The following is a 20,006-nucleotide window of genomic DNA, read 5'->3' as shown; positions in this document are numbered from 1 at the left end:
TATCGTCATCCCTTTCAATATCATCGACAAAACGGATATAACAATATGTTTCGAACGGAAATTTTGTTCTCAGAAAGCCACGACTAGTTAAGCGAGAGTCGAGAATATCACAAAGGTTATCAAACCGTAAGTATAAAGGAATTGCATTGTTAAAATGGTCGTCGCTAAGACTACAAGTTAATTTTTAATTACATAAGACAAATATTCCAGTGATAAAATGTTAGCTTTTTCAATTAAGTGAATTTTTGTCATGTTATCTTTCTTAAGCTATGTGTGGTCAAGTATTCGGCAGTGGATAAAAATTAGTCATCAAGTGCTTTAGTTGATCATCACAAGAGTAAATAAATCAAGGTGTGACAGGTTACTCCTGGTTATTTAAAATTCAAGTCTTTAACAACTACAACCAGTACAGTTAATTTGAAGCATAATTTTAAACTCGCAAGCAATGAAGTTTTTTATAGTTATTCTAGTAATCACTTTTGTTGATTTTGTTAAATCAGCAAATATTTTGGCAGTGTACCCATGTCCTTCAATCAGTCACCAAGTTGTGTTTCGTCCGTTGACACTAGAATTACTTCAAAGAGGACATCGAATGACAGTTATCACACCTGATCCAATGTACCCGAAAGGTAGAGGACATGAAAACCTCACAGAAATCGATGTACACAATGTATCATATTCGGTTATTAAAAAATATTTGGCTTCACATGTAACAGGAAGCAAATCAGATTTAATTAATCAAGTTAAAGGTATAATGGATCTTATTTCATTTAGTTTTGAAGAACAAATGAAATTAAAGGAAGTTCAGAATGTTATCAACAATAACAAAGAAGCATACGATTTGATATTAATAGAGGCAATATATGTTCAAGCATTGGCAATTTCTCATGTAATTAAAGCACCAACGATATTAATAAGTTCATTTGGAATGTATTTAGGTATTCATGAATTAATGGGAATACCAACACATCCTATTTTATACCACAGTATGTTCCGACAGAGACTATACAATCTAACATTATTAGAAAAAGCAACAGAGGTTTACAACCAGATAGTTATTAATTACGAATATAAAATAAGAGAGGAAAAAGAGAATGAAGTACTTAAAAGTCTATTTGGGCCAGACACACCACCGATAAGTGTCTTAAAAAATTATGTTGACTTGTTGCTTGTAAATTTACATCCTGTTTGGGAAGGAAATCATCCAGTACCACCAAACGTCGTGTATATGGGCGGATTACAAGTCCAAACACGCACACCTAAAAGTTTACCGCAGGTACTCAATATTTATTTCTTTTTCAACTAATCCAACCTAAACATCCATTCAAAACGACGAAACCCACGTTTAGCCCCTTCGTACACAAAGCAATGTATATCTTCAAAAATAATTGTATCCTTGCGTCGCGAGTATCAATCACGTTTAGCATACCCTCTGTACACACAAAGTGTAATAGTCGTCTATTTGGTCAGCGCAGCAGTGACTATATTCCAACTGATTTGCTCTGACATCTTGAAAATTGCAACCAATGTCGAGGATGCGCGCCTGTGTACAACCCTATAGTTTTAAGGGCTCGATTTCCGCATATCCACGACTGGCGCGTATTTTGCGTGGTACAACCCTATATGACATTGTATTACAAAATTTACTTAGCGATTAAAATCGGTAGGTATCTAAAATTTACATCGCCTTGTGTACGAAGGACCTTAAGGTTTTTTTTTTTTGTTTCAGGATCTTCAACAATTTTTAGACAGTTCAAACAACGGTGTTATATACTTTAGTTTCGGTACAAACGTAAATCTCACTTTACTGCCGCTGGAAAAAATACATATTTTCGAAAAAGTATTTTCTCAATTGCCATACAACGTAATATGGAGGCGAGATAACGACAGCGTTGTCGTAAAATCTGACAATATTAAAGTATTGGAATGGGTACCGCAAGCAGATTTGTTAAGTATGTTAATGTTATAAATAATGGATAAGAAATCTTATAAATAAATGTATTAAAAATATCTTAATTCTCAAAGCATTGTCCGAAATAGTCAAATATACAAGTGTTCTTCACTTATACATTTCAGGGCACAAAAATGTCAAGTTGTTCATAACACAAGGAGGCTTACAGTCTACAGACGAAGCGATCACAGCAGGGGTTCCTCTTCTTGGTATACCATTGTTAGCAGACCAGTGGTACAACGTCGAGAAATATGTTTACCATGGTATTGGACAAAAACTCGATTTTGAAGATATCACTGAGGACATTTTAAAGAATGCAATATTAGAAGTAGCGGAAGACAATAGGTAATTTGTTTACTGCTCTTCGTTCTCCAAAGGGATATTTGTAAGACGTCCATAACTTTCATTTCTTGATAGTAGAAGGTGTGTAATGAATATAGCTTCCCATATGTCTGTCTAAATGCTTACCTGCTTTTTTCATTGGATAGAGGAAAAAGCAGATTTCTGCTTATCAGTAAGCTCAATAATTTTGGCACACTGATAAGCAGAATCTCAGTTCACAAACTTAACTCACATTGTATTCTAGAATTTACTCAATGGTAACAATCGAAAGAAAGGATAAAGGAAAGTAGACGTATTTCATTTAATGGCAAAACATTAAGTCGTGATATCATATTAGTCACGACGATCGAGGGAGAAATGTAACTTGCTTTACTGATTAAATCGGAAGAGTTTTTAATGATACTGATGAATTAAAATTTCAGATATAAGAATAACATAGCTCGTCTCCGTTCGCTGATGGCAGATCAACCGCAGGCGCCGCTGGAGCGAGCAATGTGGTGGATCGATTATGTGTTGCGACACGGCGGCGCCAAGCACCTGAGAGCCCCCGCCGCTAACATATCCTGGACTGAGTTCATACATCTAGATTTAATTATATTCATCGCTTGTTATTGCTTTATTGTACTTATATCGACAGTCTTAGTGGTTAAACTTTTAGTTTATTTTATTTTATGTACCTATAATTATAAATGAAAAAAATACAAGAACTGAGGAAACAAAAATTGGCCATAATTTTTCAATAAATTCTAATTTTTATTTACTTTTCACCCCACCGGGTTTAGTGTCATGTAATCATCTGTTTATTAATAATAGAGGTAAAGACTTAATTTATTGCTTTCTTATTTACAAATAAACTAAGACAAACTTATACACTTGAATATAAAAAAGTGCAATCATTATTTACACACGTCACGTTTCCAAGTCCTTATACGTCGTTGCAAAATTAATTATATAGTTCATTTACACTAACTACTAACAACTATTAATTTATTCAAACTACAAGTCTTTGTAAAGGCAAGTCGACTTTATACATAGAATTGCAGGTAACGTACCATTTATATATGTGAAGCGTAAGCGTTAAACGGGTTTATTTTTTAATCTTTTCACGGATCGTTTAAACTACGCACAGATCACGTACAAAACAAAAGACAAATAGCTTTATGTGCCTATTAATTTAAAAGTGGAAACCTCTACTTTAATTTTACTGAGATTTGAAGAAAATGAAGCTTTGTGTGATTTTTATATTAGTGACTATTATTGATTTTGTTGTATCAGCAAATATTCTGGCAGTGTATCCATGTCCTTCAATCAGTCATCAAATTGTGTTTCGTCCGTTGACATTAGAATTACTTAAACGAGGACATCGAATGACAGTTGTCACACCTGATCCAATGTACCCGAAAGGTGGTGGACATGAAAATCTAACAGAAATTGATGTACATGACAGATCTTACGCTGTGTTAAAAAAGTACTTTGTCTCTTATGTTACTGGAAATAACTGGGATTTATTAAATCAAGTAAAAGGTATATTAGATCTTGTTTCTGTCAGTTTTGAAGAGCTAATGGAAACAAAAGAAGTTCAACATCTTATAAATAACAAGAAAGAAAAATATGATTTGATTTTATTAGAATCAATGTACCCTCAAGCGTTAGCTATATCACATACATTTAGAGCACCAACAGTATTAATAAGTTCATTCGGACCTTATGTAGATAGTTACAAGATAATGGGTATACCAACAAATCCAATTTTATATCACCACATGTTCCGGCAAAGACTTTACAATTTAACTTTGTTTGAAAAATTAAATGAACTATATAATCAGTTGGTAATTCATTATGAATTGAATAGGAGAGAAGAAAAAGAGAACGAATTGCTTAAAAAGTTTTTCGGACCAGATATTCCGCCCTTAAATATTTTGAAGAATTATGTGGACATGTTATTTATCAATATACATCCAATTTGGGAAGGGAATACTCCAGTACCACCAAATGTCATACATATGGGTGGATTACATATGAAGGAACCAAAAAATTTACCCCAGGTATTATCTTAATTTTTACTTGCTTTTGAATGGATGGATGAAAGTATAAAAGTTTGTTACAAAATAACTCCTAATTGTCTGAACGAATCTGGATGAAAAATTCAAGGGAAATTGTACTATTTACTTACGTAGGAAAGACTTGTTTTGTTTTTTGAAATAACAATTCAGTAACGAAGTATTTTAAATGCACGCGGACGAAGTCGCAGGCAATAGTTTGTGTAATTTTTAACATATCTTCATCCCTGTCATTATCTTTGACAAAACAGAGATAACAATATATTTTTAATGAAGTTTTTGGTCTCAGAATCCCACGGCATATAAGTAATTTAACTCATGTTAGCATAACCACTAGTTTATTATTACCTTGAAGTTAAATAGCCATTAATGTTTCTGTCAGTGTTTTTCCACACGTTCACTCTGCACGCTATCTCATTTGCTCGTATTATATCATCCGGGTGTTTAACTGGACTTGTCACCTTAAGTTTTAAAGAGCAAAAAAAATGTTTTTTATGATATCATGTTTTTGCCAAAGAAACTCACGATAAAGATTTTTTGTAACTTTCTTGATTTGTATCTAAAAATAATATATGCATACAAATGAAAACATCGTGATTAAAAAACTTGAGACCTTGAAGTTTTTTTTATAATGAATTAACTAGCGCTTAATGACAATCCCAGCTAATGTTAAGTTGTGATTTAATACGCAATATATTTCTGAGACCAAAATATCTGTATAAAACATACCGTCATACCTGTCATTATTTTTGGACAAAACAGATATAACAATATGTTTTAACTTTAAATGAAGATTTAGGTCTCAGAAATCCACGGTTACTATTAAATTATAATAAGTAATTGAACGATTTCGTAGGATCTTCAACAATATCTGGATGCATCAGACAACGGTGTGATTTACTTTAGTTTTGGCACAAACGTTCAACTGTCTATGCTGCCGCAAAATAAAATAGAGATGTTTGAAAACGTACTTTCTCAATTACCTTATAATGTAATTTGGAAACGAGATACAGATGAAGTTGTTATGAAATCAAAAAATGTAAAAGTATATAAATGGCTACCTCAAGCTGATTTGTTAAGTATGTAATTTTTATTCCCATATTAATCAATACACTATATGAATTACACTTTACGTGATTTTATTTTTATATCATAAGGTGGCAAACGAACAAACGGCCACCTTTATTCGCCGCAATAGCGAGGCGACCGTTGCCCATAGACATCCGCAAATGCAGATGCGTTGCCTACCTTTAATCAACGGAGAAGAGGACGCACAGAAAGAGGATATTTCTCTTTCCTATGCGTCCCCTCCTCCGCCAAATTCACTTCCCCTTCCCATCCTTTCCTAGTAAGAAGAGGGTGGGAAGGGAAAGATGACTAAAATTAGGCCTCCGGATGATACTCGTATGATTCATTTGAAGGCTGGACATGTGTGGGATTGATATATGAAGACAAAAATTAATACGATTTCAGGGCATCCAAATATCAAATTGTTTATAACACAAGGAGGTTTACAGTCTACTGATGAAGCGATCACAGCCGGAGTTCCTCTCCTTGGTATACCAATGCTAGGAGATCAATGGTACAACGTTGAAAAATATGTTTATCATGAAATTGGACAAAGACTTTATTTCGAAGAGCTTACCGAAGAAAAGTTGAAAAATGCTATTTTAGAGGTAGCTGAAGATAAGAGGTACATCTATAATTTTTTTTTGTTTAGGTGTTAGATAACACACACATGTAGTTACAAACTATGACATTGTAATATAATTATTTAGTCCAGCGCCTAGTGAAATAATGGCGGTAGTAAACTTTGTAAATATTTGCCGTACAGTTAATGAAAGAAACACTTATTCGTTCTTTATACTACGGTCATTCCGACGGTCATCAACGACCAACCTTCGATGGCACCCAAAGAAGAGATACTGCAGAAATATCCTGATAATTTGGCGTTTAAGGATTTTACAAGAAACGAACGATAAGAGTCTCCTCCCAAGCGACCATTCGTGAGCGGTACTTGGACCCAATCCAATATTTGTATGTCCTGTCCCTGATCCCTTTCAATCTCACCCATCGATACCAATTACAAGTAATGATAATCTAATTTCAGATACAAGGACAACATAATTCGTCTCCGTTCTCTAATGGTGGATCAACCGCAGACGCCGCTGGAGCGAACCATGTGGTGGGTCGATTACGTGCTGCGACACGGTGGCGCAAAACACCTGAGAGCCCCAGCCGCTAGCATATCCTGGACTGAATATCTAGAACTAGATCTATTATTATTCATCACTTGTACTTTATTTATTCTATTTGGATCTATATTCTTAGTAATGAGAGTTCTAGTTAGAATCATAGCGTCGAAAATCAAACATGATAAGAAACTAAAGAACGAGTAAAATTTAAATTGTAAATTAATTTTCATAATATTTTGTAATAATTATTATTTGGGATGTAACTTCATTTTAGTTGTACGTAATTCGATAAATTAGGTGCTATATATATTTTTTATCCCGATTGAATATTCAAAATAGTCTATGAATGTAGAAATGAGAAAAATGTAAGGAAATTAGGTTGCCATTTGGGCATTATTCTTAAACTTATTATGACATACATTAAGATTCTTTAGTATGTATAAAAAATATATTTTAATAACATGTATTAATGCCATTTAATATTAGGTAATTTATTGGGTAATTTCATTTAATTTCAATTCAACAATAAATAAAAACCTCCATCCATTAATATCAATAACCTGACGTTTAACGACATGTTGACTCGAATTAATTTAATTTCCAATTCAGATTATAGGTACAATAGAAAACCCACATTAGTCTTGGATACTCTTTAAACACACGCTATTTAAGAGTTGATCAACATTTTCTGTCACTATAAGTCCAATAGTTACTTATCCCATTTAGAGAAAGAGTAAGTTGAAAGTAAAAACCGAAAGAAGAACGGTAAAACCGTCAAAGAAAAAGAAGATGTCGTCTTCTTTAATTTAAGAAAAGGTGCTAGCTTGGCTGGCTTCCACAACTCCACGACATAGATTACTCCAGCTTTTTAATTAGTGTAGTGGAAAATACTTTTGTAATAATTATGGCATTAATAACTATTAAAAAAAAAGCAATCAAAGAAACATAAATTCTTAAACGTTTACTTAAAACTGTTTTGGTGTTCGTTGTGTAATTGTGTGCATACCCGTGAACTAGAAAATACTATATAGATACAAAGATACTATGTCACGAACATGTCCTATTTAAATACCTTATAAAGATAAGACAGAAAATATTAACTTAAGCGATTTGAAAAAACTGAAATTAAGAAAAAAAAGTGTGAAAGCTTGATACCAATTTTTAAATATGTACCGTTTGATATATTTGTCTTCTATTTGCGTACTTAATTATACTTCTGGTCACCTATTGGTCGAAATCGGACTATTATCCCTTATCAAATATTTTTTTACTATTAACTATATTCTCCACATAACCTATGTGTCGTTCACGTTCATCTGTTCGCGCAACTACCTTAAAAATTGGTACAAAATTTTCGCATTATAGCAACTAGCTTTTGCCCGCGACTCTGTCCGCGCGGCATTAAAAAAATCTGTATAAGAAGCCTATGTGTTCTTCCAGACTATGTCTACTAACCATGCCAAATTTCATCAAGATTCGATGAGCTGTTCTGGAGATACCTTCAAACAAACATACATCCATCCATCCATTCATCTAAACATTCGCATTTATAACACTAATAAGATATAATGATGTTTTAAGTGGAGTATATATTATAAGAAACAAGAAATAAAGATGAAAAGTATTGCAATTTTTGAATTTGCTGAAATCACCGGTCATTCAATCCATTAAGTAAAAACAAAAAAAAGAGAGAGTAAACTGAAATAGGTGATTTAAGCGACTCCTAATGTAAAAGATAATTTCATCGACTTATAAAATAGGTGAAAAGAAAATTGTTACAATTTAATTATCAAAATCCATTATATCTACGTTATCTGTCAATGCTACTAAATTTGTGTGAAGGTTTCAACTTTATCATTGAAGATCAAATTAAAACCAATAATTCTTAACGATGTCTTTGATATAAATTCCTCATCTCTGGAACATATTATACAATTGCCTGAAAGTAGTGACACAATGTACAAGTTGTTATTTTTCACGATTTTTGGTTTAGTGGGTAAGAAAGAAACAAAATTTTCATCTCTCTAAAATCATACATCAATTGAAAAATTCGTCAGTTAATAATCGGGTTAGGAACTAGTAAAAGAACAAATTAGGAAGAAGACGAATCATTCACAATTTGACGTATTACACAAAATAAGCACTACTTTTTATTTCAGTGGCTTCACCAATCACTAAAGAAAAAGAAGATGTGAGAATAGTAGGTGGTGAAGACATAGACATCACAGCAGCTCCATATCAAGTGTCAATAGTCTACGCTGGTAGACATTCATGCGGAGGTTCCATTATTGCAGATGATCTCATTCTGACCGCTGCACATTGTGTTACATCGTAAGTAGCACTTGTTAGAAATAACTTCGTTACTTCTATGGCACAAATTGTCTACCCTTACATTCTCTTAGAAAGAACAGAGACAACAATATGTACAAGGGTCAGGCAGTCATAAGTGTAAAAATAGACAAGCAACAAAAATCCGAACTGGGTTATGCATTTACTTCTATTTTCTACTTTAAAATATTTATAAAACCTAGTTAAACATTAAGATCATAGAAAAGATCAAATTCTACAGTAAATTCTGACTTAAAAAATCTGTGGTTAACATTCAATTAAAGTTTCAGCTATAGGCCAACTGATTACGTGATTCGCGTTGGATCGTCATCATCAAGGTCAGGAGGTGAACTCTACAGAGTGGGTGCTTTACAAGTGCATCAAAAGTTTTCATCATCAAATATGGATAACGATATTGCCTTACTATGGCTTTCGAGACGTATCAAGTTTAATGAGCGTGTAGCTCCTATTGTATTAGTTGATGAAGATGAAGAAATACTTGATGGCGATACTACAATGGTCACAGGATGGGGAAATCTTAAGGTAAATATATTTACAATTACTGTATAACTAAATTAACTCCTGTCTTGACAGGATGTTTTAATTAAAAGTTAGGATTTTGTCTCTCTTAATTTTAAAAGTTATAAAAACCAAATTTCTTTTAAAAATCTCTGTGAAGTAACTGAATATTAATCTAATTGGCAATCAAAGTTATAAAAGTTGTAATAGAATTTCACATAATTGTCAATAAAAACTTTTCAATTCCAATTTAGGAAGGAGGAGGTAACCCATCGACCTTGCAAATGGTACTACTACCGATTGTCAATCCAACACAATGCAAAGATGCCTACAGCAAGCAGTACGCGATAACACCAAGAATGATATGCGCAGGTCTACCTGACGGAGGCAAAGATTCTTGCCAGGTATTCATTTATAAATGTTTAGGGTAACTTCGATGATAATTGGCCAACAATCTTACAATTTAGGTTCTATTCAACTCAAGAATTGTCTTATTTATTTATTTTGGAATTTAGTCCCATTAGGAAACAATGGTGAACAGTAAACATATTCTATAGATGTGTTCGTTATGACTTCTAGATTATCGTTAATATTATTTTAAAGAATATAGATTTTTTTGGATGTTGTGTGGGCAAAAAAGAATTGACTTTTTGTCAAAATTAACTACAGCCAAATCAAATTATTACAAGGCCGTTATTCTAAAGCCTTTCAAATTCCTATAGTATAGATTAAACATTGTGTAAAAATTTATGCCTGTATTATCTTTTTAAAGGGTGACAGTGGAGGACCTCTAGCTTATAACGGAAGATTAGCGGGAATAGTGTCCTGGGGACTTGGATGTGCACGACCTAACTATCCTGGAGTGTATACCAAAGTGTCAGCTCTAAGAAGATGGGTAGACGAGACAAGTTACTACTTGAGAGCATACCACTAACAATTATTCCTATAACCTTATTTATTGTGGAGTAGCTAGTTGTAATAATTTATTATGTTCCTGTAATTTTATTTAATTCTATTTTTTATTGTATTTTTGTGTATTTCAATTAATAAATTAATTAATTATAAGTGATTTTTTTTAATAATCCCAATTATATATTATTTAAAGTTTTTTAACATTGATGGTAATTGCACTATAACAATAGCAGGTAAAGGCAGCAATAGCAAAGGTAGTGAACGATTATCTTGATTTAAAAATAAAATTTTGAAAAGCCCAACCATGCTGTAGGACTAGTTAAAAGAGTTTCACAAATTTCTATGTATGTAAGAAAAAGAAACATACTGACTGATTGACTAAGATATTCTGTACACCAATGGACAGCCCAAACTACTGGGCCTAGAGACTTGAAAATTTGCTCATATATTTCTGTTATTACGTAGGCGAGTATTAAAATAGATTTTCCAAATTCATCCCCTATAGAAATATTATGCCTTCTGTAGAATTCCTTGAGAATTAACAAAACAATTATATTTATATATTAAATAAATACGATGCATACCAGACGCTTCAATTCAAATAATTGAGAATATTTTAAGATTTTCATTGAAATTCCTTATGCGACATGGACGAAGTCATCAGTGCTAGCTAATAACAAATAAAAAATCAAATAAGCATGATTTTATCAAATATAAGACTAGCCGAACTTTAGAACTCCAATGCCGTGACACTTGTATGAACATGAATTGTGATCCCTTTTATTCTCTTCGACTAAAGAAGGACTACTTTATTTATTAATACATTAGTTTCACCAGTGGATTTTTACGGTAAATAATACAACTATTAGGTCCTTACATATGAAATTGGCGTTTTGTATGGGAGGAACAAAAAGTCGAATATTTTTTAGTATAATATATTTAATTAATCAAAGTATGAACCATTATTTTCTATGCACTTTTGCCATCTCATAGGTAGTTCATTGATCCCTTTACTAAAAAAACCAGTCGGACGGGAATCAATAAAATCTTTGAAGGCGATTTGGACTGCCCCATCGGAGTTGAATTTTTTCCCTTGCAAGAAGTTATCCAAATTTCGAAAAAAATGGTAATCTGTTGGAGCAAGGTCCGGGGAGTACGGAGGATGTCTTAGACTTTCCAATTGAAGCTCTTCTAATTTAGTAGCCGTCTGTTGCGCAGTGTGTGGTCTAGCGTTGTCGTGAAGCAGCAGTGGCGTGGAGCGATTGACCAGCCTAGGTTGTTTAGCCGCTAGCTTTTCCATCATGGTTTGCAATTGCTGACAATAGACATCAGCCGTAATAGTCTGGCCAGATTTGAGAAAACTGTAATGAACAATACCGGCACTAGTCCACCAAATGCTTACAAGTAACTTTTTTGGGGTTAATTTTCGCTTGGGGCAGGATTTGGCTGGCTGGCCAGGATCCAACCATTGCGCTGAGCGCTTCCGATTATCGTAAAGAACCCATTTTTCATCACAGGTAATGATTCGGTTTAAAATACCTTCATTATTGTGCCGGTTTAGTAATGTAACGCAACAGTCGACGCGCGTTTGCCGGTTTGCTTCAGTCAATTCGTGAGGTACCCCCCTTTCAAGCTTTTTAATCTTCCCAATTTGCTTCAAGTGAATTAAAACAGTTTTATCACTAACATCGCAGCCTGCAGCTAACTCGGACGTGGTTTGCGATGGATCCGCTTCCACAATAGCCTTCAACTCTTCATTATCAACTCGAGTCTCAGGCCGTCCACGGGGCTTGTTCTGCAGATCGAAATTTCCAGAACGAAAACGTTGGAACCAAAAACGAACTGTGTTTTCTTTTGCAACACGACCGCCATACACATCATTCACCCTTCGAGTCGTTTCCGCAGCACTAGTGCCACGGCGGAACTCGTACTCGTAAATAATGCGATATTTTAAGTTTTCCATTTTGTAAAATGAGTGACGCAAACAGAAAAAAACAGAAGAAAAAAAACAAATGAATGACGGTCATCAAACCACAAATACATGAGTCTATAGCTGTACAAATTTGAATTTGGAATTCCTTACCAAAGAGGAGAAATTCGTGATTAAAGTGGCCAGTACGAAAAACGCCAATTTCATATGTAAGGACCTAATATAACAAGTATGGCACGCGTGTCATTGACGGCGATCAACACAATATTTTGAGCACATCACTCATCACAAAATAATTTTGCAGTACGAAAAAAAGTGTGAAGTAAGTATAATATGAGGACTGAACACTAGTAATTCTTACGCTACGAAATGTTCACACATAACAGCAAAGTCAAAAATGTGTGATGGCATGTCTCTGATCTCATACATGTCTTTAGAAAAATGGTCCGTTGATAAGTAAAGGTTCGCCATCCCTAAACTAAAATAAATAATGTATTATACTTACAAGAATATGTGTAGCCTACGGTTACTCGCTGTTAAGAAATTTCAAATTCAATTCAGTAGAAAATATTTCTTTGTTTTTATGAATTACAAAAGATCTTAATATAATATCGGATTGATATATTTGTATTAAAATATTAGAACATTTTTTGTTAATCTTGCAAATATTATAAATGCGAATATCAAGAATAGCTCAACGGATCTCGCTGCTTGGCTTAGGTGTAGAACGTAGCCTAGAACATACAGGCTACTAATTGAGTTTTTTTTAAATCCACGTGGACGATGGCAAAATCTAATTTACTAATATTTCGGGAATGAAACAGAAAATCTTAGTAATTGAAAAATAAAACAAACAATAAAAAAATAAACATACACTCACACACACACACACACATATACTGCATAAATAAGTAACTATCTAAGACCTAGAATAAGAGAAGTCCCTTTTTACCATTATTACGGGCTCTAGCCAAGCAGTATAATGATATCTTACATAGTGACAGTTGAAGGTTCTAAGAATTACAGCCACGTTATAATTATCCCGGCGTTAATCACAGTTTCAAATGTTTTAGATTCATATTTAATATGTATCCTACAGGGATCTCTTATTTTTAATAAAAGTTTTTAAATTTCGTAGAATAACATTTACGTGCATATAAGAGAAGTAACGGCATAAAAAGTTTTTAAAACATTCAAATATAATTTTTTCATTCTAAGTACTAACCGTATTAGTATTACGTGGAAGGGAGGTACTAGTAGTGGGGTAGGATTGACCAGAAGAGAAGGTTGAATTGCGTAAAAGGTAACAAGATTAAGATGGGGGTGACAACTAGAATGACAGATAGGCTAGATAAATAAATAGTTCTGCTGGACCAAAACCTGATGCGCCGACCCTACCTAAATGGAATAAGGACACGGGGATGATGATGACGATGATGATTTTAATCACTAACAGACATGAAAATTATAAAAAACCCTAGAATAAAATTAACACTCAAGAGGGTCAAGATCATCAGAATTCATCCATAATTTGAAAAAGCACTTTTTTATTTATCTTCGATTTACACTGCCTTGTTCTGATTTATACTATATTTTGAGATGTTTATTTCTACAACTAAAAGGCCAAGGCTTCCAAAATGAGGTCAAGTCCCTTTGAAGTCATAATTCTGTATCTTAGCTTGCATTTTGTTATACAATCAAATAGAGTCTTTCAGTTCTTCCGAAAGAATGGTAAACAATATCATAGACAAACACGTGCTAGATAAAATTATCTGATGCTCCATTCAAAATTAACACTATCTTCTAATCTCACGTTTATCTGTCATTGTAATTTAATTTGTGTGAAGGTTTGATTTTATCACCGATAATTGTTATATTTGACCTAATATTTTATGTAACTACAAAGTATAAATATAGTCTCCACCATGAATCTGACATCCAGTGTCTTCAGTGCTTTAATATCCACCATGTATAGTCTACTATTTGTTTTAACCATTATTGGTCTAGCGAGTAAGTAGCTTACAATTTACAAATATTATTTTATTCTACTTCATTTAATTAAAAAAAAAATGAAATATTTTTAAAGTTTATTAAAATTGAACTGTAACAAATAAGAGAACAAGGATTTATATAACTCTCATTTTTTATATAAAGATCATTAATCGAGTGCAACATAGCAGTGACGCTTCTATTGGCACATGTTGTCTCAATTTTTCTTCAAAGAAAATGTGGGGAACGACAATATAAGTGTTACTGCAACTATATACAGTTACTATAGTTGACGACTTTTACATGATTAAATTTATGAAATGTATATTAACAATTTGATTATAATTTTATTTTGGTTACAGCATCGCTACCCACAAAATCAAAGGAAGATATTAGAATAGTTGGTGGAGAAGATATTGATATAACTTTAGCTCCATATCAAGTATCGTTATTAAGAAGAGGTCGTCATACATGCGGTGGAGCCATCATTGCGAATGACCTCATTGTTACAGCCGCCCATTGTGTTACTGGGTAAGTACTTAGAGAAGATGATCTATAGAAACAGTGGCCAAAAATAGTCAAAAGGAGTGTTCCTATACATATACATAGTTGGTAGTTTACCATAATAGTTGGATTTTGGGATTATTATGAAAGGCGATGTATAAATAATATAGCGTACGAAATGACTGAAGCAATTTAAGCACGCCTTTCCTTACATCATTTAGCACCCTTTATACCTTAAATACTTTTTAACATATCGTTATTAATATCAGCTAATTTATATTTGTTTATTTTCAGTTCAAACGCTCGCGACTATTCAGTTCGTGTTGGTTCATCGTCAAGTCAATCAGGTGGTCAAGTGATACCAGTTAGTGATCTAGCATGGCATCGCAACTTCACGTATTCCAAGATGGATTGTGATGTTGCTTTAGTGAGACTGTCAGTACCATTGGTATTTAGCGACAGTATTGCACCTATTGACATGCTACAAATTAATGAAGAGATACCTGACGGAGATATTACTATGGTTACTGGATGGGGAAACCTTCGGGTAAGTGGTTATTCTAATAGCACACCAGTTAATATTTTTGTTAAAAAAAAGAAGTAAGAAGTAACGTAAAGCGGATCTACTAAAGAAATCACCCATGAATAAATATGTTATAAATGAATTCAAAAGCGTTTTTGAATCACATTTAAATTTTTCCTGTGTTCATAGGAAACTGGTGGATATCCCAGACAGCTACAAATGGTGTTAGTACCGACAGTAAATACCGCCATGTGTGACATAGCGTATTCACCGTCCTACACTGTCACGTCTACGATGATCTGCGCTGGTGTACCAGAAGGCGGCAAGGATGCTTGTCAGGTACATGAACCTTAGAATAACACGTATTCCGGTACACTTCATTATTCTACATTTTTGTTACTTCTACATACGTTTTATGATTTTTCATTGATAGATCAGTTTTGGTCTTGGTCACTCTTGCTTTATTCTTCCCTTTTAAATTCTCTAACCAGTAATATGCACTTCTGGTAGCAACATTAACACTTTTTTTTACTTTACCGCGTTATTTTAAACCTATTTAGAGAATTATCGTAAGATATAGAAAGAAAGAATCACATTTTATTTTTTTGTTTTCAGGGTGACAGTGGTGGTCCATTGGTGCACAATGGTCGTCTTGCAGGAATCGTATCCTGGGGTTTGGGCTGCGCTCGACCAAACTATCCCGGAGTTTATGCAAAAGTTGCGGCATTGAGAGACTGGATCGACCAAAACAGTGAAATATTGCGCCAGAAATATGTTTTAAGAGCGTTTTAGGTTAAGCAGAAATGTTATTTTGAGTTAATTTATATTTATTGTTTAGTAATTTATTAAAGTAGATATTTTGAATAAACCATAATATCGATTATTATTATTATTATTTATTATTTCGAAAGAACGACGCAGAATAATTTATCACAAACAAGTCTTTGATAGATAATGACGTCCATAACAGTCCTTCAAGAGATAATTAATAATGTCTAATTGCCACTTAACTAAATAGCATTCAGGGAAACAATTTCGATATTTTTTTGAAGTGATCAGGATAATAAAGCCAGATACTAAATTAAACTTAAATTAATATTCTGAAAGTGTATTGTTTTTATGAATAATGTATAGTCCTAAAACTAAACGATTAGCATTCACGCAATTGATCCAGTTTCGGCACCGATTAGTTTCGAGCGACGAGCATTGAATACTCTTCAGTGTGAGAGGCCACGAAGAAGAGGTAGAGGAATAAGGTACTGCTTAGAAAACTTATACTATACTAAGTACGGAAAGACTAGTTATTTTTTCGGTGATGCACACCGCTAAGCATCAGCCCTGAGAGTTTGTGGTGTGATGTTAAAATATTCCTACGTTGACTTTAGGTTTCGACTGCAATGACATTCGCCATCCCTAACAATATGTATCAAAATAAATGTCACAGCAACCGAAACCCACAGTTAAGTAAATATTTAACAACATAATAGATAACGGTTACATATGAAGGTAAAACAAAATCTTATAGTATTAAGGTACATTAACTTCGGTCACGGCCAAAATCCAAATCTTTATAATATTTTATTTGTAATACCTATAATTTTTTAATACAAAATGTAATATTAAAAATTCAATTTTTAGACGAATTTACTTACTGGAAACAATTACTTTAAAATAACATAACTAGCTGTCTCCCGCGACTCCGTCCGAGCGGAATTAAAAAAAAAACTTAAGTAGGCTATGTATTCTGCCATGCTCTATCTTCTACATCTGTGCCAATTGTCACCAAGATTTTTGAGCCATTTTGGAGAAATCTAAACAAACAAACATCCATCCATCTAAATATTCGCATTTATAATATAAGTAAGATACAAGCAAGGAGTAAGATTCGTTTTGAAAAGAAATCAAATTTCGTAGTAACTATAATATTTTTAGATGTACACACGTCTGCATGCAAAATATATAAAACATAACAAATATATAAAAAAGGTTTATAATACCATCATTATATCAAGAAAACATAAATATACTATTTTGTAATCGTTATCAATCGCACTCTAAACACAATTACAAATATTATCTTAAAATCTCCACATTATCTGTCATTACAACTGAAATGATGTGAAGGTTAAAATTTATCAGTTATAATTGTTGACCGAATAATTTTTTATATAATTTAAGTATATATGCACTAACTTAATCAGAAACTTAATACAGAGCGTTAGAGTAATTGCTACAAGATGTTCAAATTTATTTTCTTACTTCTTACTGTCGGTGTTGTAGGTAAGGCAATTTATTTAAAAAAAATAGTCTCCCATTGGTGAAATTCGACCATAATTTATAAATTTATTGATTCAATTTTGTTTTGTTGATAAACAACTTTATACACTTCTTATCCACATTATTTTGTGTCAAACACGTTCCTTTGTTCGCGCAATTCCCTTAAAAAGGAGAGGCAAAGTATTAACGCTATTAATTTTTCGCTTTATGTTTTAACAATAAGACGTTGGTTTGAAATATACCAAGTCTAGTTAATAGACAAAAGACTGATAATTTGAAAAAATAACACATTACATTTTACCTTCTTTTAAAGTTTTAATACGAAAGTTTAACTGCGCGTATCAAAATTGAGTTTTATACCTTTGACTTAAAGTAATCTTTGCAGGTTATTTTTTTTTTAATCTTTAGCTATTAAAAGCAATGGTTTTCTGTACGTTACTGTCGTTTAATATAAACATGTTTAAATCAAAAACTGTTAGCCCCTTTGTATGAAAAGCAAAGTAAATCTTCGAAACTATTGTATTCTGGCTCTGTAAACGTCGAATTCGTTGATTGAGTCGTCTATCCGTTCAGTACAGGTATAGTGACTACATGTCAACTGTTTTGATCTGTTCCGCCATCTATGTTGACTTGTGTACGAAGACTCTTAGCTAATTCACATCAAAAATCATTGACAATTTTTTTTTCTTTTATTTCGACTTTAACCTAATAATGCAAGTGAAATAGTATCTCAGAATTTGACGAGTTTACTTCGACATTTTATTAATTCCCAAGTAAATGGTTAAGTATCTCGAAACCAAGAGGATACGAAAGTAGTTTTTGTACTAATTGTTGTTACAGCATCAGTACCGACAATCAAAGCAAAAGAAGATGTGAGGATTGTTGGTGGAGAAGACATAGATATAACAGCAGCTCCGTATCAAATATCACTAGTAAAAAAAGGTAGACATACCTGTGGTGGATCTATTATTGCTTTTGATACAATATTAACAGCAGCACATTGTGTTTTAAAGTAAGTACAGATATTTGTACTAATAATGCTTCTGTAGCTTCTGTACATGTGGTCAGCTTGCTCTGTGCCCTATCTCGACCATACAGAACATATGCCTCAGCTGAAAGTATTTCATTTATTTTGTTTTAGTACCACTCCCCAAGATTATTCAGTCCGTGTTGGCTCATCTTCTTACGAAAAAGGTGGAGAACTTTATCCAGTTAATGATTTACTCTGGCATCCGAATTTCACTTATACCAAAATGGACAGTGATGTAGCATTACTCTTTCTTTCCAAACCATTAACATTTAATGACGGCATCGCTGCTATCGAGTTGATAAATCACGACGAAGAAATTGAAGACGGTGAAATTACAATGGTATCTGGATGGGGAAATTTGCGCGTGAGTAGATTTTTTTTAAACATTAATTTAAAATGGATAAAACTCCCCATAATTATGATAAAAAATAAGCAGATATTACGATGATTTGAGATGAGACGAGAACATTAAAATCCAACTTTTTTGAAGAAGAAGAAGGAAGAACTAGAATAAAAGTAACAATAGGAAAGAAAGAAGAATATCTTACAAAAAATTGCACTGTAAATTGTTGATTTTCAAATAATTTACTTGCTACAGGAAAATGGTGGCTACCCAACTAAACTACAAATGGTTCTTGTACCCAAAGTGAATTCAGATGAATGCAATAAAGCTTATTCGCCGATGTATAACATAACATCCACCATGTTGTGCGCTGGAGTGCCCGAAGGTGGCAAAGATGCGTGTCAGGTTTGTGAACTTTGATACTTATCATCATTCATTGCTTCAAAATATGAAATGGTATAGAAGTACTCAACGCATGATTTGGTACATTAGGTAGAAGAGTACGCTTTCTCCTATGTTTCGTGTCAGGATTATAATATGCGGAAAACTCACTCATCAATAAAAAATCGATTCTAATTTATTCGCGAATTGGATGCATAACCTAAGCAACGGGCCACCGATAGATGACGCTGTTTTATTTTCTGCGTGCTTCATCATCATAATGTCCTTTTTCTTCATAGTGTCGGCAAAGTATGAACTACTCTTCCGTTCATCTCTTTCAGTTGTTTATCTGAATGTCCTTACCCATATCTTCTTTCGTACAATCCAATCATACTTTCCTATACTTAATAAAAACGTACTAGCTACTAAAAAAGTATTTGTAAAATATTCGCGAACTTTCAGGGTGACAGCGGTGGTCCAATGGTCCACAATGGGAGATTGGTTGGCGTTGTATCGTGGGGCTTGGGCTGCGCTCGGCCGAACTTCCCGGGTGTCTACGCCAAGGTATCTGCACTCAGACGCTGGATCGATCAAAGCATCACATATTTACGTCGTAAACATTTATTTAGACCGTTTCCATTTCTTGTATTAGATAAGCTATTTAAATTATAGACATTTCATTTACATAATCTTTTAATTTCACGTCATATTTTCTAAGAAAA

General features: G+C 33.3%; 3 protein-coding genes across 3 annotated transcripts; all 3 read left to right on the top strand.

Annotated features, from left to right (window-relative positions):
* Nucleotides 1–259: 259 nt before the first annotated feature.
* LOC106720367 lies at nt 260–6,755 on the top strand. The gene is made up of 8 exons (XM_014515037.2): nt 260–1,276; nt 1,730–1,952; nt 2,077–2,296; nt 2,716–2,966; nt 3,503–4,338; nt 5,210–5,432; nt 5,827–6,046; nt 6,464–6,755. Exons 1-8 carry the CDS (start codon nt 446–448, stop codon nt 6,750–6,752), a joined length of 3,093 nt encoding a protein of 1,030 aa, XP_014370523.2. The 5' UTR covers nt 260–445; the 3' UTR covers nt 6,753–6,755.
* Nucleotides 6,756–8,504: 1,749 nt separating this feature from the next.
* On the top strand, nt 8,505–16,052 carry LOC106720353 (transmembrane protease serine 9-like). Its single transcript, XM_045684129.1, has 11 exons — nt 8,505–8,544; nt 8,690–8,879; nt 9,161–9,419; nt 9,650–9,799; nt 10,168–10,317; nt 10,773–10,776; nt 14,155–14,247; nt 14,589–14,757; nt 15,025–15,277; nt 15,443–15,592; nt 15,869–16,052. The coding sequence occupies exons 1-11, from the start codon at nt 8,505–8,507 to the stop codon at nt 16,043–16,045; spliced, it is 1,635 nt and encodes a 544-aa protein (XP_045540085.1). The 3' UTR covers nt 16,046–16,052.
* A 1,898-nt stretch (nt 16,053–17,950) lies between these two features.
* Nucleotides 17,951–19,956, top strand: LOC123722417 (vitellin-degrading protease-like). The gene is made up of 5 exons (XM_045684127.1): nt 17,951–17,960; nt 18,371–18,542; nt 18,672–18,924; nt 19,159–19,308; nt 19,747–19,956. The coding sequence occupies exons 1-5, from the start codon at nt 17,951–17,953 to the stop codon at nt 19,954–19,956; spliced, it is 795 nt and encodes a 264-aa protein (XP_045540083.1).
* The last annotated feature ends 50 nt before the right edge of the window (nt 19,957–20,006 follow it).

Source organism: Papilio machaon, chromosome 25 (assembly GCF_912999745.1).
Source record: "Papilio machaon chromosome 25, ilPapMach1.1, whole genome shotgun sequence".
NCBI lineage: Eukaryota > Metazoa > Arthropoda > Insecta > Lepidoptera > Papilionidae > Papilio > Papilio machaon.
The sequence above is the reverse complement of the archived record's forward strand: the minus strand, read 5'-3'. Positions and strand labels throughout refer to the sequence as shown.